The 25,012-nt window shown below is 37.7% G+C and overlaps 1 protein-coding gene across 7 annotated transcripts in view; it reads right to left on the bottom strand.

The window, feature by feature from the left end:
* The window catches only part of marchf8 (membrane-associated ring finger (C3HC4) 8), a 201,552-nt gene that overhangs the window by 85,321 nt on the left and 91,219 nt on the right, over positions 1–25,012 (bottom strand). The window contains exon 4 of one of the 7 annotated variants that reach the window (XM_051923474.1): positions 1,604–1,727. The exons of 5 other annotated variants lie outside the window; for them this stretch is intronic. In XM_051923474.1, coding sequence (XP_051779434.1) covers positions 1,604–1,672 — 69 coding nt within the window. In that variant the 5' untranslated portion in view covers positions 1,673–1,727. Of the gene's footprint in view, positions 1–1,113; positions 1,384–1,603; positions 1,728–25,012 lie in introns of those variants that run through there. One more of the 7 variants, XM_051923475.1, reaches the window with a different exon arrangement.

Genomic DNA, 25,012 nt, shown 5'->3' with positions numbered 1-25,012 from the left:
GAACTTCGAGGAGTTAGCCCTTTTGTTTAGCAACACTTCCACCTTTATCCCAGCATGTATTTTACATTTCGGCTTCACTAAGACATGTGATCGCTAATCTTCTGCTTGGGGATTTCACACAAAGCCATTGATTTTGTGCACCCATTTGGGATGCGATTTGCTAAGCTTTGGATTGAGGCCTGAAGCTGAAACTGCAAATTCACAATGCCCGCTTCTCTATAGTATTTTTTTTTACTTTTTAAATTGAATTACTTTGTGCCCTCTGATGTGTTGTGCTTTGCCAAATCACCCCAATCCTTCAAGTTTCTTAGGCAGCTCAATAGCATTGCCAGTTAAAAGCTGATTATGTGTCAGTGGCCGCTAGGAAGAACTCTTTCGTTCTTAATCAGTCACAGGCGCTGGAATCGACACATTCACGACAAAAGCAAATATTTGTGACTTATGAAGACAGCTGAACCAAGGGAACATGACGCAGCCGTCTTTAACAAAGATGTCATTGTCAACTTACAACTGGGATTCTTTGTTACTGCCATACTGTACTTAAATGTCTGTTATAGACTGGTGCTGCCAAGTTTGACCAGCTAACCAAAGTAAATCCGTGAGGTGACCAATTTCTTGCTTGAACAAATTAAGTAAATCACTTCCTTTAAAATCGCATGTTTAATGAGGTGTACAGACATTGTTGTCTTTATTTGCTCTGTGCTAATCTAACAGCTGTTAATTTTAGCGGCACACACAAATAGGTCAGTTTTTGAGACTGCCTGACAACTGCGTTGCTAGAGAAAAGAACAGCATGGAGTACGAGATACAAGCTGGTAAACTACTACTACTATACAAAACCCAGCTAAGTGTACCAAAACCTTTCTCACTAAATATAAATGAAAGAATATCCCCTACTTGCTCTTTCAACCCGTGCCCTTAAAACAATAATGCAAAATGAAAACAAAGCAGTCTAATTATAAGCCCTAGAAGGAGGCCGACTGACAGCATCCATGGTTACGCTACTTTTTTTTTTTCCTTTCAGCGACACTTCATGATGTAAGCCTAGTCTCACCACACAAATGAAATCCCCGCTGCTGTCAGCAGCCTTGGCATACAGACTCTCTCGCTTACCTGAAGCTTCATTTTCCAGCAGGAATGCATTTGTACTGTGTTATTTGGGATCCCTCCACCAGTTACATGTCCGCAGTAATCCCACTGTTAAGGCAGTTGCAAGCCGGCATGCGCACCTTTGCCTGAGCATGCAAACAGGAGCTTGTTACTTGCCTGGGCTTGCAGCTCCAAGCGCAACGCCAGTCTGTGATCACATTGGACAAGCTGCTTTCTCCAGCTGATTCCAATCAAAGAGGCATCTCATGAATAATTCATGAGGCCCCTGTGAAACTACTCTGTCCCTACCTCCTTCTTTGTCCCCAGAGAGAGAGAGAGAGAGAGAGAGAGAGAGAGAGAGATGGAGGTGGGGGAGTAGAGGAGTCAAATGCTTACTAAACATACAACACATCCAGCCAACTGTTTACAATTGCTCACAGGCAATTCTGAAGGCAAAACAGAATGCAGGTCAAGCATTTGGTAAGTAAAAGGGCTGTCAGATACAGTAGCTTACGGTGTGCAACAATTCCCATCCCCAAGTGTTTCTATCTGCAACAGATGGGCTATCAAGAGTGGTGCACATGTCCTTAGCTTTTCACACTGCTCCAAATATAGACATGTAATGGAAAAAGCAGCTTCTGCAAAAATAGAAATATGTATAAATAGTATTTAATGGATATAGAAAAAGAGAATATACATTTTATTCAGATAATAAATAAAGGAACAGCATGAAAGTTTGTGTTTTGTTAAACAGTTTCCTCCAGCAACTCTCTTTTCTTCTCAAAGGCTGGCTGACATCTCTGAAATGGTCCATATAGGTAATGGCCCACATATACTTTATAATTTAAATGGAGACTATATACAGTTAGGTCCATAAATATTTGGACATAGAAAAAAGTTGTCTATTTGGTTCCGTACATTACCACAATGAATTTTAAATGAAACAACTCCGATGCAGTTGAAGTGCAGACTTTCAGCTTTAATTCAGTGGGGTGAACAAAACGATTGCATAAAAATGTGAGGCAACTAAAGCATTTTTTAACACAATCCCTTCATTTCAGGGGGTTAAAAGTAATTAGACAAATTAAATAACTGGAAATAAAATATTCATTTCTAATACTTGGTTGAAAACCCTTTGCTGGCAATGACAGCCTGAAGTCTTGAACTCATGGACATCACCAGATGCTGGGTTTCCTCCTCTTTAATGCTCTGCCAGGCCTTTACTGCAGTGGCTTTCAGTTGCTGTTTATTTTTGGGCCTTTCTGTCTGAAGTTTAGTCTTCAACAAGTGAAATGCATGCTCAATTGGGTTAAGATCAGGTGACTGACTTGGCCATTCAAGAATTTTCCACTTCTTTGCTTTAATAAACTCCTGGGTTGCTTTGGCTGTATGTTTTGGGTCATTGTCCATCTGTATCATTAAACGCCGGCCAATCAATAGGACTGCATTTAGATGGATTTGAGCAGACAGTACGTCTCTGAACACCTCAGAATTCATTCGGCTGCGTCTGTCCTGTGTCACATCATCAATAAACACTAGTGTCCCAGTGCCACTGGCAGCCATGCACGCCCAAGCCATCACACTGCCTCCACCGTGTTTTACAGATGATGTGGTATGCTTTGGATAATGAGCTGTTCCACGCCTTCTCCATACTTTTTTCTTGCCATCATTCTGGTAGAGGTTGATCTTGGTTTCATCTGTCCAAAGAATGTTTTTCCAGAACTGTGCTGGCTTTTTTAGATGTTCTTTAAGAAGTCCAATCTAGCCTTTCTATTCTTGAGGCTTATGAGTGGCTTGCACCTTGCAGTGCACCCTCTGTATTTACTTTCATGCAGTCTTCTCTTTATGGTAGACTTGGATATCGATACGCCGACCCCCTGGAGTGTGTTGTTCATTTGGTTGGCTGTTGTGAAGGGGTTTCTCTTCACCATTGAAATGATTCTGCGATCATCCACCACTGTTGTCTTCCCTGGACGTCTTTTTGCGTTGCTGAGTTCACCAGTGCTTGCTTTCTTTCTCAGGATGTACCAAACTGTAGATTTTGCCACTCGTAATATTGTAGCAATTTCTCAGATGGGTTTTTTCTGTTTTCGCAGCTTAAGGATGGCTTCTTTCACCTGCATGGAGAGCTCCTTTGACCGCATGTTGTCTGTTCACAGCAAAATCTTCCACATGCAAGCACCACACCTCAAATCAACTCCAGGCCTTTTATCTACTTAATTGATAATGACATAACGACGGACTTGCCCACACCTGCCCATGAAATAGCCTTTGAGTCATTTGTCAAATTAGTTTTGAGCCCCATGAAATGAAGGAATTGTGTTAAAAAATGCTTTAGTTGCCTCACATTTTTATGCAATTGTTTTGTTCACCCCACTGAATTAAAGCTGAAAGTCTGCACTTCAACTGAATCTGAGTTGTTTCATTTAAAATTCATTGTGGTAATGTACAGAACCAAAATTAGAAAAAAGTTGTCTCTGTCCAAATATTTATGGATCTAACTGTACCTGCTGCTTGCCTAGAATATTAGCAGCTATAACAGTATAAAAATTTGATCATTTGTCTGGCAGCTTAAACTTGCTAAATAACATTTTGCGAAAAGATTGAACTGTCAAATGAAAAAAAGGCTTTATTTACTTAATGTGGGTGGGGGGGATGTTTAATCTTTGAAGGATTATTTTTGCATTTGAAGCTAAAGGTCATTATTATTTTCTCTAAACACAGGCCTGAATAAGACACCACAAAAACAGAACATAACAGAAAATTCCATTCCTACTTGAATGTACATCTCCACCCTATTTGACCAATGACATATCCTGCCACCACCCAGTCTGCGCAGCACAGACACACAGTACACAACATCACACACAAACCCTATATAAGTTTGTACATTGGTGCATTTTCCCTTCAACAGTTGTCTCTTTTTTTTGTCTAAGCCATAAAAATTACGTTTAATAATAATAATAATAATAATTCTTTGCATTTATATAGCGCTTTTCTCACTACTCAAAGCGCTCAGCAATTGCAGGTTAAGGGCCTTGCTGAAGGGTCCAACAGAGCAGAGTCCCTTTTGGCATTTACGGGATTCGAACCGGCAACCTTCCGTTTAAGCATTAACTCAGTGATGAAGTATGCCTTACAATGTATCAATCCCTTATTCCGATTTTTTTATTTTTTTTTTAAATCGTCACCAAAAAGTACTGCATTTTCACTTTTTCCTTCTCTTTCTTGTTGAAATATAACCGTTATTAAGTTATTAAAAAGAGCACCAACACCAAATGCCCAATTTTGTTGCAGGGTTTGGTCAAGGTGAAGATCCTGGAGGACACTGGATAGCATGGAAAAGAAGGACCATTTAAATTGTGTAGTTGAGCTTTTATGCAAGACTGGACAGAAAAGATACATGCTTTGTCACATTCAGATTATAAAGCACTATCGAGAGTGAAAGAATTTGACACTTTGTCTCAGATCCATACTACACTGCAAAGTGCTATATTCAACACTAGCATTTTCTAACACAATGTACTGTACTTTAGATCAAATTCAACCATACAAGTTTACACTGAATGGCTAATCATGATGTCATGTGAGCCTTGCAGCATAGTTAGTTTAATATTATATGTCACAACTAGCTCTTTAATAAAACAGTTTTAGAAGATACACTGAGAATAGCAGGGCAGCACGGTGGCGCAGTGGTAGCGCTGCTGCCTCGCAGTAAGGAGACCTGGGTTCGCTTCCCGGGTCCTCCCTGCATGGAGTTTGCATGTTCGCCCCATGTCTGTGTGGGTTTCCTCCCACAGTCCAAAGACATGCAGGTCAGGTGCATTGGCGATCCTAAATTGTCCCTAGTGTGTGCCCTGCCTGGGATTTGTTCCTGCCTTAGGCCCTGTGCTGGCTGGGACTGGCTCCAGCAGACCCCCATGACCCTGAGTTAGTGTGTTACTGTGTACTGGGTTGGAAAATGACTGACTGAGGATAACAATGAGTGCCAACATCCTGCCATCTGAAAAGACACCAGTGGACACCAAAATCAATTTTTCAGATATCACCCAATTTTGACTGGTGTTAAATCACAAAGGTGCTTTATTCATTTAAAATCTTGCTCATTAAAATCATTAAATATATTTTGACATTCATAAAAAGTGAAATTTTGGGGCAAAATGTAGTAAAGATGATAAATGCGGGAGCAAGTTATTTTCCAGAAACTTTAGGCTACACTGTCATCATTAGGGTGTGCGACAATGGTCACTTAGTGTACGACTTACTTCTTCCACGTTAGATAGATAGATAGATAGATAGATAGATAGATAGATAGATAGATAGATAGATAGATAGATAGATAGATAGATAGATAGATAGATAGATAGATAGATAATGAAAGGCACTGTATAATAGATAGATAGATAGATAGATAGATAGATAGATAGATAGATAGATAGATAGATAGATAGATAGATAGATAGATAGATATTATTAATCCCAATGGGAAATTCACATTCTTCAGCAGCAGCATACTGATACAATAAATTATATTAAAGAATGATAATAATACAGGTGAAAAACAGACAATAACTATGTATAATGTTAAATGTTAACGTTTACCCCCCCCCCCCCCCCCGGATGGAATTAAACAGTCGCATAGTTTGGGGGAGGAACGATCTCCTCAAACTGTCAGTGGAGCAGGACAGTGACAGCATAGATGATTCAGTATAAATATTTATCTTAAATCATGTTTTTGAAGCTTAACAGGCTGTGCTAATTGAGCTTTTTTCAAAGTTTTGCATGTATTGTTATTTAATTTAATAAATTATTTATTAATTTATATTAAAAAAAACAGAGGCTTGGAGAATATCAGATAATAGGAGGATAGAGTATCTTACTCAAGTAAATTATTGCCCTTTTGTACTCTAGAATATTAAACTCTGAATATATAGGGTCAAATCATGGATGTTTGTATTCAGTGATGCACCTGCAGTTTACAGTCAAAACATACATATTATTGAACATAGATGGGCCACTCTATCAGGCCCATCTGGACTTAAATCTTAACCAACTGCTTGACAACATCCCATACAGTACGCAGACAAGGAGGTTGCTGGGTACCAAAGGAGAGTGTGCGAGTGGCTCCGAGAGGGAGAATGGCAAAGACTAAAGGGAAGTGACTGAGTGAGGAAAGGGAGGTAGTGCTAGACAAGAGGTCACGAGTATATCAGGAAAGACTTACTCGCGTTGGTGTCGCATCACTGTAAGAAAACTGAACGGCAAAAACACAAAATAAAGCAAATTTAAATCAAAAGGCCTTTGTGTAGTCAAAAAAAGACTTGAGAAATACGGACGATGTGAGTATAGAATAACAGATGGGCTAGCCCATTATATATATTAAAAAAAAAAAAAAAGGTGCCAAAAGAAGAATATCAACGTACTTTGAAGCTGATGGTGCACACAACCAAGTTCCATTGATGTCACTGAAAAGTAAGGCCACACAGTCGTATTGGACAGCTGAATTAGAGAAACACTATTCCTTAGACCAGACAATATACTTGATGCAACGCATGTACCGGAGGATGCTGCTGCTATGCAAGCAGTGCACTGACTATACTTGTATGCATACTTTTCATAAACCTGAAGGATTCCACCAGGTAGCAGTGAGACATTATCACAGTGAGAAAACAACACTCACTTTAGCTGTGCTGTGAGTTGAGAGAAGATGTTGATGACAAAACTTCTTTGCGTTCTGATGCTGTTGCGAAGGTGCAAAATGAGACAGCAACAGTGACAACACACACCTTCGGGAGAATCCCCCACTTCTTTTATCAGACAATTTTCCGCTTTGCACAGACATATCTGTCTCAAATTTGTTTCCATTTAGTCTTGCCGGTTTCCACATCCATTTTCAAAGAGCTGGCGCTGCTCTCTCATGTTTGGTACTATGGAGATAGGTTGTTACATCATAAAGAAGATGATAATTTCTAATCTGCTCTATCAGCTCTTCCTCAAAGCATTCAGCCATGTTGATAATTTAAAACAATGCTAACGTTGCATACCAAAAATTGAACAAACTATGTCACCCAAATTTCTGCTGGTACTCGAAACTCACGCATGCATTGCGCTAATTTCTGACAACATACTCAGGGGATGCGTCAAGAGTGCTGGGAACACGTGGAAGCGTTTTCAGCATCATGTATAAATCCGGCTTAACACTGATAGGAAGACCGAAATATGATGAAACCTCCTAAAGAATCAGTCCTGGAAAACATCAACAGAATAGACTAATGGTGCCAGTGTAACAGCACAGGATATGTTTTCAGGACATAGCTGACATAAGCAAAACAAAGTTTAAATGCCACCAGTTACTGCAACATCACCATTGATCAGAGATATCCCTTCATTAAGCTGCATGCCAAAAGGTTGGGGATGTCCAGGAATACAAAAATGAATTTATGAACATAGCTTAATGTAACTGCTTCTGCAGTCTCCATACTTCAGTCCAACCAAGTTCGAAAACAAACAACCCTGAGTCAAAATTCATCACTAAATACAAGATGTCTGGAGTCACAGTGGTGTGCTTCATTTTAAGCACCTTTTACATTCGATTAAATATACTTTACTGATCCCAAAAAAATATATAAATTGCATTCTACAGCAAAACAAAAAACATAAAACACACTGATGTTGACTCAAAGAACAATACAGATGAATAAACACATACAGTACATCAAATATTATGCTAAAAAGTAACTAGTAAATTTAAGTTTGTACTATTTTCGATTGTTTCTAGCTATAGTTAAGAAAGGGAATGTTCGGAGAAGCACTCAACTGCCTACCGGCCACAGCAAGAAAAGATCCTCAAGGGCGTTTCTTATCACCCTATGGAGGAATAAGCCTTTGGATAAAAGTACTCCAAGAAAGGGCCCCTGGAGGGGATGGGCAGAATTGTTCGTGATGACATCCAATCTGACCACCATACTCTTTACCACAACAGCCTCCAGAGTGTCCTGAATCAGTCCTTTGATGGAGATGGCCTTACTAATATGTCTGCTCAGGCGTTCTGCATCATCTGAAATCAAGTTGTTTCATCAGGAGACCACTGCATTGAACACCACACTAGCTACAACAGACTGATTCAACATTTCTAGCAGCTTGCTGCACACATCAAGAGACCCACATCTTCTCAGGATGCACAGACTACACTGGCCCTTCTTACACAGTGCATTTGTGTTGTCAGATCAGTCCAGTTTACTGTTCATACTGACCCCCAAGTACATGTAGCTCTACACTACTTCCACAGTCTTCTTCAATGATGACTGGCCTCAAGGGCTCCTTATCATGCTGGAAATCCACTCGCAACCCTTTTTTTTTATCTTGTTGACATTGAGGTGCTGGTGGTGGTTCCCCTTGCACAAAGTCCCCCACCAGTCTCTTCTATTCCGACATGTCTCCATTATCAATACAACATATGATGGAGGACTTGTCCAAGATCTTCTGCTGATGGCAAGAGCTTGTATTACACTGGAAGTCTGTCATGTAGATGGGAAACAGGAAGGGAGACAGGACAGTTCCCTGAGGTTCCCATTATTACACACCACCATTTCTGAAACCCAGCCCTTTAGCTTCACAAACTGCCATCTGTTGATAAGGTAAGTCCATGATCCAGGAGACCACGTGGGCATCTAGACTCAAAACACTTAACTTGTCCCCTAGTCTTTGTGGCAAGAAGGTGTGTAATACACTGGAGGAATCAAAGAACAGAATCCTGAAAGTGGTGCACTGGCTTTATCCAGGTGGGAATAGGCTCTGTGGAACATATAGATCAGAGCATCCTCCATACCTATGAGGTGAGTGCAACTGGTCTAAAGACTGAGGGCACTGGACTGCCCCTTCTTAGGCACTGTGACCACACATGGGGTTTTCCACAATAGGGAACCTTTTGCAAATTCGCGGAAAATGAGAACAAGTACTAAAAATCATCACAAAGCTGGCTGGCAAATGTTTTCAGCACCCTGGGGCTGACTCCATCAAACCACAAAGCCTTGTTATCATGCTACGTTTCCCCAGCTCTCTCCTCACCTGGTCTGCTCTGTGGCTTAAATTCAGGAACAGTTCTCTATCAAGTACCTACATCTAATAAATGAGAGCTGATCTGTGAATAATGAGACACATTAAAAATAATTAGAACTATTTCACTACAAGTAGCCTTGTGGGGGTAAACCAATTCCATACAGAATATCCATGTGAACACAAAAAGAACACACATTGTTCAAAATTAAATCACAGAAACCTGCAATCAAACTAGAAATCAAACTGATGTCAAAGTATTCTGGGAAGGAATTTTAAAGATAAAACAATTGCAAATACGCCTTAAAAGTTCATTTGGAATGGAAGTCATATTAGCCACAAGCATACCATTAATTAAAAGGTTGTAAATTAAATTGGAAGCACACATGAACACCAAGATTACACCTCAAGTCAGCAATGGAATGAATGACCAGTTCTTTATAAAGCACTTATCTATATTTGTTTATGCTGGGTCAATCGATGTAATAAGCACGTCTTTGAACAGTGGGCAGGAACAGGCCAGGAGTCATGGAACTGTGAATCAGCAGACCTAACTATAGTAGGCCATGTGCCTTTTGTGCATTCTTTTTTCAATTTACCACACTCCAAATCCTGACTAAGGATATTCATGAAAAGGCATTATTTTAACAAACTTTCAAGCAGGATTATATAAACACTACAAGATAATACAAGTTAATAGCCATTTTTTTCTTCTAAAATGTCAGACTACCAGTATAATTTTAGAATGTAAGTAACAAATCTATTATTTCCAAAAGTTTCAAACTTATCACATCATCATCACAAAACAGTAAAGAAACATAAAATGTAAAAAGTAAATAATTAGAAACATTATTTTAAAATGGGGCTCCAACTAAGAGAGGAGGGCAAAAGAGGGCTTCTTTAGAACAATGCCAAATGTATGTATTCCATCTCTACCGCAGCTTAAATATTCAACAAAAATAATTGTCAGTACATTTTCTGCAGCAGCCTAGACTCCAAACCTCAACATTAGTGCATATCACTGTAATGGGAATGTGATGAAGTGGTTGTCCCAGGCTTCTTTACAAACTGAACAATAAACGATGCAGCAATCAAAGTAGTCGACATTTCAAACAATGAAACATCCAAGGAAACTCAAAGCTCCCGGTAGGGAAAAAAAAAAGGAAAAAAATAAAGACGGCAACCTTTGTCTGGAAAGAGCCAAAGTGGAGAAGCAATGTGACAATATTTACATGAAATTGACCTCTAAAACAAAGTAGCTTAAAAATAGCAGTTGATGCACCATTTCTACTTAGTAAGCACAAGCAGATAGAACACATCTGTAAGATCACACAGAAAGTCAGCAGTTTGTGTGTACACCTACAGTAGAGTGAAAAACTCACTTTAAACAAACATAATCTTCCTATTTCTTTTAACCGAGAATCACACAATACAATAGCTCCTATATTCCAGATGTTATCCAAACTCTAATTAGGAAAAACTCTTGAAAGCCTTAAAATCGTTAAAGTATATACCAAAAATAGAAGTTCATAGAGTGTGGGAATATTTTCTCACAACAGATGTTGGACAGGCTTACTGAAGTGTTTTGCACATATGCAAAGACCAGTTTAAGGTCACACATTGCCAACAATGTCTATAAAACGTGTCTCTCTAAAGACATGCATATTTGGAATAGTTATGTTATTACAAACAGACACAGGGAAAAAAAATAAAACTGCTTAACACATGTATGGCTTTTAACTGCTGGAGTACTGATTCGCTTAAAATGATTGTAACAATTTGTAGAGTTTAGCAAAAAAAAATTCTACTTTTAAAAATACTTTATTTTATATAATGTTCTCATTAGAAACTAATCTCAAAAACAAATTGTTAAAATTTTGTTTATAAATCAAATCAAGAATAGTTTAACAACTTTACATTTTGTGTTTGGTGCTCTGTACAACATTTAACAGTCATGTAACAATTATGACAAGAGTTACAGCACATTCAAAAAAATTGTTCTTCTATGCTATTAAACTGGTATATCATTTGCCTGTCATAAAAGCATAACAGACAGCTATCTACAGTATTTTTCCAGATATGAGGTTTGAAAGAAAATAATCATATTCTATCACAACCATTATCAACAACAAATAAGAACAAGTAAGAAAATGTACATGACGTAACATTCAGGTGTGTTCAGAGACTTAAGGGCATGTCACATTACACAACTTCTCCAGGGATTTTCAACCGTAGCCTTCATTTACATAATCTCAGGAAGTTGGAGACAGTCAGTGGTGCGCTCCCGTGAAATATCCAGCAACTCTGTCCACAACTCGTTCCAACAAAATTAAACAGGTTTGATTTTGCCTTTAGCCATAGGGGTGGGCTTGTGTGTGCATGAAAGCCAATTGCCAATGAATATTTGCAATTACAGGGCATGAGGCATGCAAGTGTTTTGGACCTCGTAAAAAGAAGAGAAGCTTGTCTGTCCGATGTCACATGCATTTTACTGACATGATCTGACAAACAACAAGATGAGCAACTGCAGTCAGTGAATCTGACATACCCCATGACTATAAAAGTCACTTAGAGTGGCACTAGCTTTAATTAGCAGTTTTGAAAGTTAGAGCATTTAGAAAAAAAATTTAGTCACTTTGTCAAATAGTTAAGATATCACAATTGTGTTGACTAGATACTAATGTAACAATGGGCCAGTTTTAAAAGGAACAGTGAACAGAATAGAAATATCATTTTACAATATTATGCAGTTAAGAACAGAGCCCAATACTGCCATTTTCACTGACAGCAGATTGTAACTCAAGATATAAAAAAACAATTGCATTAAGTGACATGCTACTGTTAATTATTGGTTATGAAGTGCATATGGCTAATTGTAGTTGAAATTCTTAAACATAACATTTTTCAAAAAAGTATCTAATGCAGATTTAAAATCTGTGTTGAGGTTTCAGGTTTAAATTGTTGGCTGCATCTGACCATTATGGATAACAGGTTATATTGACACTCTGCCAAAATATTATGGTGACAAGTGAAATACTGAATCATTACGACCTGCAGACAATGCTTCTGCAAGGTTGGGTTTTAATGTAACATAAATCCTAAGCACTTTGATGTATGCATAAAGTGTCATAAGCCATGGATAGGGAACTTTCTTTGTGTTTCATTTATTTCTACATAAGTTGGGTTGCTCTCATTTTTTTTACTTTTATGCTCAAACATCAAGTCTCTTACATGGTATGATTTCATAAGGCAGGATTACTGAGCTGTTGTAAAGGAGTTTTGCAAAAGAGAGATTAGCTACAGTAGCTACTGTACTTCTATAGGCAGCATATCAAGTAGAAGCCATTACACAACACTGTAGGCATTACACTGTTTTGCCATTAGGAGTCGCTGTCGAGCAAAACATACAAGTTGAGGTAATCTCTCTCAAGGTAAATTTGAGATGGTGAACTAGTAAATGAAGTCGCACAGAGTGTTTCTTTTAAGTTTGAAAATTCCCCTATGCTTTTAAATAGGAGGATTTATAATTTTAAAACTTTGTAAAGCACACTCTGCTTAAAATATGTCAATAAAAACTGAACTTTCACAACAAATTTCAAATATCAAATTTAAACAGAACTGGTTTCTTCTTCATGTGCAGAAACAAGCAGGCAGACGTGGTGACCACAGTAGATACTTTTTGCACCTAAAACTTTAAGAAGCTCCTGCATCCTGAATATGAGAAACTGGGTACTAAAAGATTAATTAATAAAAAAAAAACAGTAACAGTGGTGTGTGCTATGTGACCTGAACTACAGATCACAATCCAATGTGAAAATACACTACCAGTTAAAAGTTTTAGAGCACCTCATTTTTTTCAGCTTTTATGGAAATGACAGAGCCTGGAGTTATGTTTTGGATCATTGTGTTGCCATAGGATGAACCCCTGACCTACTAGATGCAAGATCAGAAGGTATTGCATTTTGTAACAAAATGCTGTGGTAACCCGTGATTTAGAATGTCAGTAACTCTGTACAAGTCACCAACTCTGCCTCCAACAAAAGAACCCCCAGACCACCACACCTCCTCTGTCATGTTAACAAGTGATGTCACAGAGTGTAGAATCATCCTTTCACCAACTCGACGGCATACAAACACCATGCATGATGAACCGATTTCAAATTTTAATTCATCAGCCCATAAGACTTTCTTCCAGTCTATAGTTCACAGCCACTATTTCATGGCCCAGGCAAGCCTCCCTTTCTTATTTTGTTCTTTAAGGTATGACTTCCTTACTGCCATTCATCCTGTCAAACCTGCAGCACAAAGTCTCCTCTTAATAGTAGAAACTGATGCTTGCCTTTTTCAACCAATGTTAAGCTGTGCTTGACAATCTATATGCTTCCATTAGGTCAGATTAACTCAAAGCACAAGGTGAGTTACCAGAATTATGCAGATGACACATAGCTGTATTTGTCGATGGTGCTTGATGACCCTGATGCTATTGGCTATCTGATCCTGTGTCTTACTTGTATGTCCGATTGGATGAGTAGTAACTTTCTCAAACTAAATAAGGAGGAAACAGAAATCTTAACAATTGGCAAATATGGATATATATAGCGAGGGTATTAGAAAGAAACATGATCCCTTAGGTTTAAAAGTCAAGGAAGTAAAAAATGTAGGGGTAATTATCAACTCTGACCTAAAACTTCAGAAAAATCGCATATTAACCAGATTACTAGGTCTGTATTTTTTTCAAATAAGGAATATACCAAAAGTTAGACCTCTTGTAACTTTATAAGACGCTGAAAAATTAGTACATGCTTTTGTTTTCAGTCAAAAAGATTACTCTAATGCAGCGGTTCTCAAACTGTGGGATGCGAAGTAACAAAAAAGGGGGCGTGAAGATGTGAAAAAAGAAAACAAGAATTGAAAATATAAAAAATACATCTATTGAAACCAAAATAAATTGACTTAAACTACATTCTGATACTAGAAAAATAAATATAAAGTTAGATAAATGTCAATAAAAGTTAAGTAGGTGTAATAAAATATGCATCTATGATATATCTTTAATTAAAAAAGAACAAATTGGTATTAGTGGGCTCGTTTCAAAAAAACGTTAGGGGGGCGCGATTAAAACTTATGAAAACTCGGGTCGAAAATACTTAAAGGTTGAGAAACGCTGCTCTAATGCACTCCTAACAGGACTACCTAAGAAAGACATCAATATACTGCAATTAGTGCAGAATGCAGCAGCCAGAATCTTAAGTATGAAAAGAAAATTTGAGCACATCTCACCAGTTTTAGCGTCATTGCATTGGTTACTTGTGTCTTTCAGAGTTGACTTGAAAATACTACTACTGTTTTAAAAATCCTTAAATAATCTCGCTCCATCTAATATTTTGGAATGCCTGTCCCGCTACACTTCAAGTTGTAACCTTAGATCTTCTATTGGAGGTTTGCTTATAATTCCAACAGCCAAATTTAAAAGAAGTGGTGAGGCGGCCTTTTGCTAGAATGCACCCAAAATCTGGAATACTTTACTGATTGAAATACGCCAAGCTAGTACTGGATCATTTATATAAAAAGCTAAAAACCCATTATGTTAATAATATCTTTTTTTCATAGCTATACTTTAGTTATATTTCCTGATAGACTATAATGGGCATTGAATTATCATATTCTCCAGAGAACCGCAATCTGTACTAATCTCTTACTACTCTCTGCTGTGTTTTCTGATCAAGGCACCATGCAGTACCCTGTGCTGATGGATTGAAGGTGGGTGTCCCAGCTGTCCACGAGACCAACATCATCAAGTACTATCAAGTGAAGCCTGAAAAAAAAGAGGACTGATTTATGAACATTTATGTCATGTAGAATGCCCAGTGGGAGCTGGGCGGTGTTTTTGGCCTTGGAACCTCAGCAGATTTTAATTTTTTCCTCCAGCCAAACTGGAACTTTTTTGTTGTTTGTTTTTTATCTGCCCTCCCAGCCATCTGACTTATTTATACATTATTACCTAATCTTTCTTGTTTTTCATTTCATATAACTATCTTTTTGTTGTCTTGTAAAGCACTTTGAGGTACATTGCTTGTATGAAAATGTTCTACATACATAATTGTTGTTTTTGCTGTAAGGTGACTATCACTCAAGCTGGTGACCCTCAGTAACTGGTCTTCTTATTGGGCTGTGAATTTGGTTCGGCCAGATCTCTTCCTTGTTTTCAGATTCTGTAGGACACCACTGTACTCACGGAAACTTTGATTTAATTTTTGCAATTTCTCCAAATGAAGGGCCTTACACTTCAAAGGTTAATAATGCTAATTTAATTTGTTAATTGATATTTTCTTGCCATTATCACTGGAATTTACAACTTTCTAGAGTGTAGAAACACAGTCTGTTCCACCTCTGCTTTAAGACAGATAGAAGGTTTTTAAGTAATCAACAGAAGTTGGGATACCTGTGCAAATTGCTTGCTTCAACTTACAAGTTTAATTAATTGCAACAGGACATTTCTAGCTTGTAACCTTGAAGATGGCCCTCTTGTAATATTCTGAAATTTCCTTTTTCAGTTTTTGCTAACCTAGACTTTAAATTTAAACCTCTGGCAGTTTATGCTCATCTACTCACCATTTTAAGTCATTCATTGCATTATAACTGATTAATTTTGAAGAAAAACTGAGGTGTTCTAAAACGTTAGACCAGGCGGATTTTACCAAAAAAACTCAAAACGAGCACTTCATAGAACTTACTGTATGTTAATATTCCAAAATATTTATTGATGTGGTTTACATTTTTTGAATATTCTCATTCTTATGACCTTTAAATGACCTAAAATAATTGATTTACATTGTGTTAGTTTTTTTACACAATTTCCAAATAAAAAAGCATTAAAACGTAAACAGTAAAAAAGCAACAAATATCTACTTTTTGTAGCTATGGGCCTTTAAGCTTCAACTTTCCCCTTTTTATACTAATAGGACACATTATTGCCATCATTTCTAGGTATTGGGCATAACTAAAAAATGAGCAGACTAATATTTCATTAAATCCCACAGACTCTGCTATCCTCTGACTGGCAGCCTGTCAGAGTATGATTGCGCCTCCCAGAATCAACATCTTCCACTATTATGCCATTTCTGTAGTGCCATGATGAGAATTACACCATTTATGCTTTTTTATGCGTTTAAGCATAAAGTTTCTTTATTATATACAACAGTTTGTACATAAAAATGTAATACTTTATGTGCCTTTTTAACTGCATACACTGCCTTGAAAATATGAATGCTGTTTCAACACAAACACCCTAAATCCTTTTCAGACTGTTGCGACTAAATATTTCCTTGTTCTTTTAAATCACTGAAACCTTGTGGGCAAAAAGGGGTAATAGAGGAACAAGCTGTATGCCCCTCTAAAATTTTTCAGAAGCACACAAGAACACCAAAAATTTGCATAGCAATGTTATGTCCAACTAGTAATTTGCTGTTGTCTGTATTTTGATATGGCGGGCGTATTTGACCTTGTCCTAGTCATACTAGGTGTGCTATTGTGTTTACATGTTTTCATTTCAACTAATCCACTAATCAAAAGCTTACTGCTTAATGCACCCGTTTTTCTCTTTCTGCACTTATTTTTTCTACAGCTAATATGCAAATTTATAATTAATCAGTGATGTGAAATTTAGTAGATTTGAGCATAAACGTAGTGAAGCCAAAATGACAGATTATGCACCAGGCAACTGTTACATATTCATGATCAAAATTATTAATTTTACGATCCACAGCCATTACCCAGCATCATTCTCCCATGTCCAACTTTACAATCTTTGAGTGCAACAATTTATAAAAACCACTGTTAAAAATGTAAGAAATTACTTAGTAATTGTGAAAGTGATAAAGACTCCCAAAAGCAGAAAAACTGCTTCACCTGCCTGTTGCTCATTCCAGCAAAACTGGTTTTGCAGTTTGTCACCTATGACAACTATCTGAGAGCCATCATATGCCGATTTTCAAGTCATGGGTAAAGCAGAGATTAGAGTAAACTCTGTGATCACTGAATTACAGATAAGGACAAGGTGTTGGGAAAACATCTTTATTTGGCAGTGTTTTTGATCTAATTGTTCCCCTCTTCCTTACAAGTTTTATAAGCTCTGGTGCCCTTTAGGGTCTTTAGACATAAAAAAAACCCAATAATTTTAGTTGGCCTTGCAAGTTCAAAGTAAATTTTGAACTCAAGGAGAAGGGTGTCTATACTGTATTACAAGTGTCAAAGAATTGTTAAAACCCCTGTCCTAAATAAACATGGCAGCAATCAGAAATACTGGCATTGTGTTCGGGTTTGGTTCCCAGATGAAATTTGCTATGTTTTACATCATTAGAAGCGAAACTTTATCAGAAGAAACGCAGCAGCCAAAAGAAATTATTGTGCATGAAAAATATTAAAATGAATACAAATGTACACTTTTGAATAAATACAGTCTAAAAGAATTCAACAGTTTAACTGGGTTACTTCCAAGATTAAACTGTACTTCTCATTATCAATGAAGTGCTGTTGAGAATCTTTGCAAGTGGAAGCAATTTATAGGTGAAGAGGTGTAGAAGTAACATTTCTTCATTATTACAAGAGCCATTAAAAAAAAACCAAAAAAAAAAAACCCCTTATCCTGGAACCACAGGGAAGCAGTTGAAGAGAATCACAAATGCTGAACTGTAAAGAAATTATTTGGAGAGAAATATCTAATAAAAAAAATCTGCCTTGTGTATTAAGAGCATTCACCTAATGGTCATACTGTTTCTATGCATAAGTTTATGATTTTTTAAAATTCCAGTCAGTCAAAAGGGCAGCTACAGCGCTCCACTTCATCAACTCATTACGTACAACTAGACAACTAAAGAAGGGTTTATCAAACCTCACTAGCTAGCTAACTTGCCTTAAAAAATGTGTTGCAAAATACATCACAAATATAGAAAAAAAAATCTGCTTTCACATAAACAAAGGGGATTCCTTGCACCACATAAACCAAATATGACGGACTATTTAAATGTAAGATTAAAAACCGCTGATATATTCAACATCTATAAAGTCTGCTACGCTTTTTGCCATAATTAACCAACTTAACTTTCTTGCCATGTAGTAGCACAGAGACGCTGTGAAATTATACACAAAGCACTAATATATGCCAGCTTAAACCAGCTTCAATCAGCTTGCTCATACAATTTAAAATTCAGGGTTACAACAGCCAGAGATTTTTTTTCTGTGAAGGTTCATCTTATTTCTATATTCCTGAAATGTATGCATTCATTTAGAACAAAGAAAAACAAAAAAGAATTGTAAATTTAAAAAGCAGGGCAACTATATTCCATCCCTCGATACTTCCACTTTCTTAACTCAATTATCCAGGGCAGGAGGCAGCCAGAGCCTTTCCCAGCAATATTGCTTGCTAGCTAGGAACAGCACCTGGACAGGGTGCCAGTCCACTGCAAGAGGAACACACACACGTGCCAATTTGAATGACACCAATTCATCAAAAGTGCCTGTCTTTGAACTGTGGATGGAAAATGAATACAGACTGGGGAGAACATGCAAACTCTACACATGGAGTACCCAGGACTTAAACCCCAGTCTCCTTATTGTGAGATAGCAGCACTGCCACCACATCCCCATGCAACCCAAGCAACCATATAAAGGTGCTAAGTAACACTAATTAATAGTAATAAGTGATGAGAAACTATGTGTTCATGGACTATATCAACTCACTGTTAAGGGCAGTGGGATTAAATCAATAATTTTAAAACACCAATCCTTTGTTATTTTGAAGTCATTAGTATTAAGGTTTAAAAAAAAAAAAAAAAAAAAAAAGATACAGTGCATCTGGAAAGTACTCACAGCGCATTACTTTTTCCACATTTTGTTATGTTACAGCCTTATTCCAAAAGGGTTTAAATTCATTTTTTTCCTCAGAATTCTACACACAACACCCCATAATGACAACATGAAAAAAGGTTACTTGAGATTTTTGCAAATTTATTAAAAATAAAAAAATTGAGAAATCACATGTACATAAGTATTCACAGCCTTTGCCATGAAGCTCGAAATTGAGCTCAGGTGCATCCTGTTTCCCCTGATCATCCTTGAGATGTTTCTACAGCTTCATTGGAGTCCACCTGTGGTAAATTCAGTTGATTGGACATGATTTGGAAAGGCACACACCTGTCTATATAAGGTCCCACAGTTGACAGTTCATGTCAGAACACAAACCAAGAATGAAATCAAAGGAATTGTCGGTAGACCTCCGAGAGAGGATTGTCTCGAGGCACAAATCTGGGGAAGGTTACAGAAAAATTTCTGCTGCTTTGAAGGCCCCAATGAGCACAGTGGCCTCCATCATCCGTAAGTGGAAAAAGTTCAAAACCACCAGGACTCTTCCTAGAGCTGGCCGGCCATCTAAACTGAGCGACCAGGGGAGAAGCGCCTTAGTCAGGGAGGTAACCAAGAACCCGATGGTCACTGTCAGAGCTCCAGAGGTCCTCTGTGGAGAGAGGAGAACCTTCCAGAAGGACAACCATCTCTCCAGCAATCCACCAATCAGGCCTATATGGTAGAGTGGCCAGACGGAAGCCACTCCTTAATAAAAGGCACATGGCAGCCCACCTGGAGTTTGCCAAAAGGCACCTGAAGGACTCTCAGACCATGAGAAAGAAAATTCTCTGGTCTGATGAGACAAAGATTGAACTCTTTGGTGTGAACGCCAGGCGTCTCGTTTGGAGGAAACCAGGCACCGTTCATCACCAGGCCAATATCATCCCTACGGTTAAGTATGGTGGTGGCAGCATCATGCTGTGGGGATGTTTTTCAGCAGCAGGGACTGGGAGACTAGTCAGGATAAAGGGAAAGATGACTGCAGCAATGTACAGAGACATCCTGGATGAAAACCTGCTCCACAGCGCTCTTGACCTCAGACTGGGGTGATGGTTCATCTTTCAGCAGGACAACGACCCTAAGCACACAGCCAAGATATCAAAGAAGTGGCTTCAGGACAACTCTGTGAATGTCCTTGAGTGGCCCAGCCAGAGCCCAGACTTGAATCCGATTGAACATCTCTGGAGAGATCTTAAAATGGCTGTGCACCGACGCTTCCCATCCAACCTGATGGAGCTTGAGAGGTGCTGCAAAGAGGAATGGGCGAAACTGGCCAAGGATAGGTGTGCCAAGCTTGTGGCATCATATTCAAAAAGACTTAAGGCTGTAATTGCTGCCAAAGGTGCATCAACAAAGTATTGAGCAAAGGCTGTGAATACTTATGTACATGGGATTTCTCAGTTTTTTAATTTTTAATAAATTTGCAAAAACCTCAAGTAAACTTTTTTCACGTTGTCATTATGGGGTGTTGCGTGTAGAATTCGGAGGGAAAAAATGAATTTAATCCATTTTGGAATAAGGCTGTAACATAACAAAATGTGGAAAAAGTGATGCACTGTGAATACTTTCTGGATGCACTGTATATCCCAGTACTGTCTATAATACAAATAACCAGATATCTGGAATTAACTCAAGTCTAAAAGGATGCACTTTTTACTTGCAAGGCTTTTCCATTAATATTTTAAAGGTTAATCCAACAAAATTTTCACACACTTTATAAATTGTGTGTAAATATTATTTTAAAATATAGTCAAGTCCTTTTAAAGTTAGAACATACATCATAACTTGTACATGTTTAAAAGTAAATTCCACCCAAACGATTAAAATGTTTTAATTTCAACAGAAATTCCAGAGTTTCCGGAGTTGAAGATGCTACGATTTTTGCTCTGAGTAACAAGGGTAGACAGTATTAGAAATGATTATATTAGAGGGATAACACAGGTATGATAGTTTGGTGAAAGTTTTAAGACAAAGTTAGAGGGGCTAGAATAAGATGGTTTGGGCATGTGCAAAAGAGAGATGAGGGGTATATCGGGGAAAGAATATTGAGGAGGATGGAACCGCCAGGAAGAAGGAAAAGAGGAAGGCCAAAGAGGAGGTCTATGGATGTGGTAAGGGAGGACATGAAGGCAGTCAGTGTGGCAGAAAATGATGTAAAAGATAAGGATAGATGGAGACGGATGAACTGCTGTCGTGACCCCTAAATAGGAGCAGCTGAAAGAAGAAGAAAAATAAGAGGAAGAAGAAATAGTGCTTTTTCCTAGATATCAAACTGTTTTAGAAACATGGAACAGATAAGAAGTCACATTGGGAACAAAGTTAGACTGAGAAATTTTCATTAACGTTCAGTTTTATTTATCAGCCTCTATTATTCATAGTAACTTGAAAGCGTATGAAGACAAATACCATGGTAACCACACAAGCACTAATCAAAAGAAAATAACGTTTTATGTTATCAAGGACAGAAACCAACATCTAATTAAGAGTGGCATCTCTTAAAACCATAATCCTCTGTGCCAAGCTTAACAAAGTTTTTATTTTTATATTTTTCCCCTGAGGCAGCAGTGTGTTTCTTCTGAATTATGTGGCAGGGCAAATAAAACCACAAGTGAAACAAGGTATTGGGAACCTTATTTTAGTTCTCCACCATACCAATATTCAAAGCGTTTATAAGGTTGTAGACGTATTGCACGGAGTCTATTGACATGATGCATAGTGATTTTGTTTGCTTTCTTCCATTATCTAAATATACATTTACACATAATGTGTAAGTACCTTAATGATAACACACTCAGCATATTGGTGCTGAGATTTAAGAACTTGGAGGGATAGTCTAAAAATTGGTTTAATAGACCACTGCTTATTGTGACTTATCACTGGATTCCAAAGTAGTTACTGGTAATACCTTAAAAAAAAAAAAAAAAAATTGGCTACAGATTCTCACACAGAATAGAGTGTGTATGATTAGCTAGTTTGCATCTGCTCACAGCCTATCAAGTCAGAAACATCAGACGCGTTACTCATGCACCATGTGATGTTCTTTATTGTAAATGGCACTAAAAAAAAATGAAGAGTGACAGATTTAGGAAAGTGAGTCATTTAAACTGCCAATTTAGGAATTCACTGTACCAAGCAGGTTAAGTGATTTGCAAGTCTTTGGATAAATGAATATGTATGGATGTAAAATGCAGAATTAGGTTAAATCTCCCCAAACTTCTTGCCAAAATTAGGCTCACATTTATTTCTAAAAATGTTACATTTCTTGCCTTTTTGATGCCTACAAACAGGCACAATTAACATTATTCATACTTGTATTACAAATGTTTATCTAGGTCAAAAAGTTACCAGTGGCAATTGATCTGGTATGCAAAAAATAAATTCTCTGAGATCAAACATTGTGCCTTGTAGTGAAAAGAAAACACAAAAAAGTCTGAGGGTAGTATAATGGACAAATTTCTCATGGTAGTGGATATGCACAAATGAAAATCCCACCAGCATATTCTGAAAACTTGAAATAAGATAACAGACAAGCATTTAAATATGCTTGAAATCCCATGGCACATCTTAAAGTAAGTTACTGCATAGCAAATCATATTTGGCAAGAGTATATTATACACAACAAGTAATTAATTTTTTTTAATCATGCATACTTGATGAAGCAAAACACTTCATAGCATCACCTAGCCACAGCAGACTGGCAGTCTCTGCTTTGCACTTGTCCTTAAAATCCATTACTTTGGGAATCTACTCTGTGTTGCCGCAATTCTTTTACATAAGCTGTTCTTATATGTTATTCACAGTGGGATTTATAAGTTTGAGCCTCCTTCTTTAAAATGTCTGTTACTGTGAATACATAAATAACAACTGTTTAAACATGTGGGCTGTAGTACTACTGTACATGAAACAATCCTGTGGGTCCCCATTTTATGAAGTGTACGCCATCTACAGTAATGGTACTCTGAGTATTTTGGACCGAGAACTACTTTGCGAAAGCCATATCTAACAGCAAACATCTTGAGCCTAAAAGTTATCCATTAGCAAAATGTCATGTTAAATTTACCAAATTTATATATCAGAAAAACACTTTTTAGAACATTAGAAAGATTTAGACAGAAACAAGCCATTCAGCCCAATAAAGCTTGCAAGTCCTATCCACTTAACTCCCCCAAAGTAACAAGGAGTCAAGTTTTGAAGGTCCTTAAAGACCTACCGTCTAAGACGTTACTTGGTAAGCTATTCCATATGTCCATGATTCTCCATGTGAAGGTTAACCTTCTCATGTTTGTGTGAAATTTACTCTTAAGAGGTTTCTGTGTCCCTATGTTCTTGTTGAACTGATTTTAAAGTAATCTCAATCCACTGTACTAATTCTCCTCATAATTTTGAACACTTCAGTCATGTCACCTCTTAATTTCCTTTTGATCAAACTGAAAAGCTCGGCTGTAGCCCTGAAATCAGCCTAGTTGTTCTTCTCTGGACTTTAGCACTTCTATAAAATTTTGTGGCCTGGAGACCAAAACTATTCACAGTACTCCAGAGCTCCCTTGACTGGTACTCTCCACACCAGTGATCTATATAACCTAAAAACCTATTAGCCTTCTTAGTAACTTCTGAAAACTGTCTGGAATTTGTCTCTTTTTGGGATTGGTTTTGAGGTGGCCGGTTGGGACTCCTTATGCCTGAATATAATTTTTGTGAAAAATACTAAATCAAATCCATCATTGATATATTTGTGTTTCAAAGTCCCAAATTTCATCCAGAAATTCATAATAGCCTTTAAGCCTTGAAGATCAATTAACAGCAGGTAACCTGTCAGTAATGATGCGCACACCACTGGCACTATGGAATTAAAGAACTGCCTGGACCAGACATCAGCACCTCAGGTTACCATCACAGTGAGTTTAGAAGAAAGACTTTGACAGTGGCCAAGATTAGCTTAACTGGGTTGGTGGTGGGGGGGGAGAGAGAGAACGAGAGAGAGAGGAGACAGGAGCAAAGCTAGAATGTGTTGGATGGAAGAAACCTTTCTTAACATCCACAATAAAGTTAAGTGCGCTCCATGGTTGTAGTTTTAGACCCATTTCTCATATATCCAAGAATACTGATTAACCCTTTAACCGCCAACTCCCTAAATATTCCCCAAGCCAGGCGAAATCTGAACAATTTTTGTTTTTTTACTTTTTTACATTTTTTTTACATTTTTTACATTTATTCAAGCAGTATTGACCATTAAATGTTGTGCAAGTTGCCAGTGTATACACAAAATCTATAAATGTAACCTGAATTCTCAGCTAAGCAAAACATCTTGATACCAAACCGTGCCCTTTTCAATGGTAGATACTGTCGAAACTGTAAGCGGCACTTCCACGACAATAAACTTTCATCAACTGCAACTGACGGTCCTGGCATGTAGGGCAACTGAAATGCTTCAAATAAATGATCAATCAAAGGACGTAGCTTGAACAAGTGGTCGCGGTTTGGATCTTTCTTATCTGGCTCGTTTCTGTTGTCATTCAAATGAAAGAATTTCAGCAGCAAAGAGAATCGGTTACGTGTCATGACAGCTGCAAAAATAGGTGTTGCATACATAGGATCTGTAGACCAGTACATCTCAATATCTGGTTTTCTGATTATTCCCATCAACATCAAAATCCCAATGAATTTTTTCATTTCGTTTTCATCAGTGTCAAACCAAGCACGAACACGGGAATGTGGAGATAAATTGGGATTTTTCTCAATAAACTGTGCTGCATACAGATTTGTCTGATGAACAAAATGTCTGATCAAATCAGGTGACACAAACAGCTCATAAAACTGCTCAGCAGTGTAATTGTTTACATCAACAATAAAGCCACACGTTCCCTCAAACGAATGCAGAAAAGGTAGTTCACCACGGGCAGCAGCCCAGCTGAGATGCTGGGGATACACCCACTCAGCGCCGTCATCTGATGCGTCTTCATTCACAATA

This window comes from Erpetoichthys calabaricus, chromosome 2 (genome assembly GCF_900747795.2).
Source record: "Erpetoichthys calabaricus chromosome 2, fErpCal1.3, whole genome shotgun sequence".
Lineage (NCBI taxonomy): Eukaryota > Metazoa > Chordata > Cladistia > Polypteriformes > Polypteridae > Erpetoichthys > Erpetoichthys calabaricus.
The sequence above is the reverse complement of the archived record's forward strand: the minus strand, read 5'-3'. Positions and strand labels throughout refer to the sequence as shown.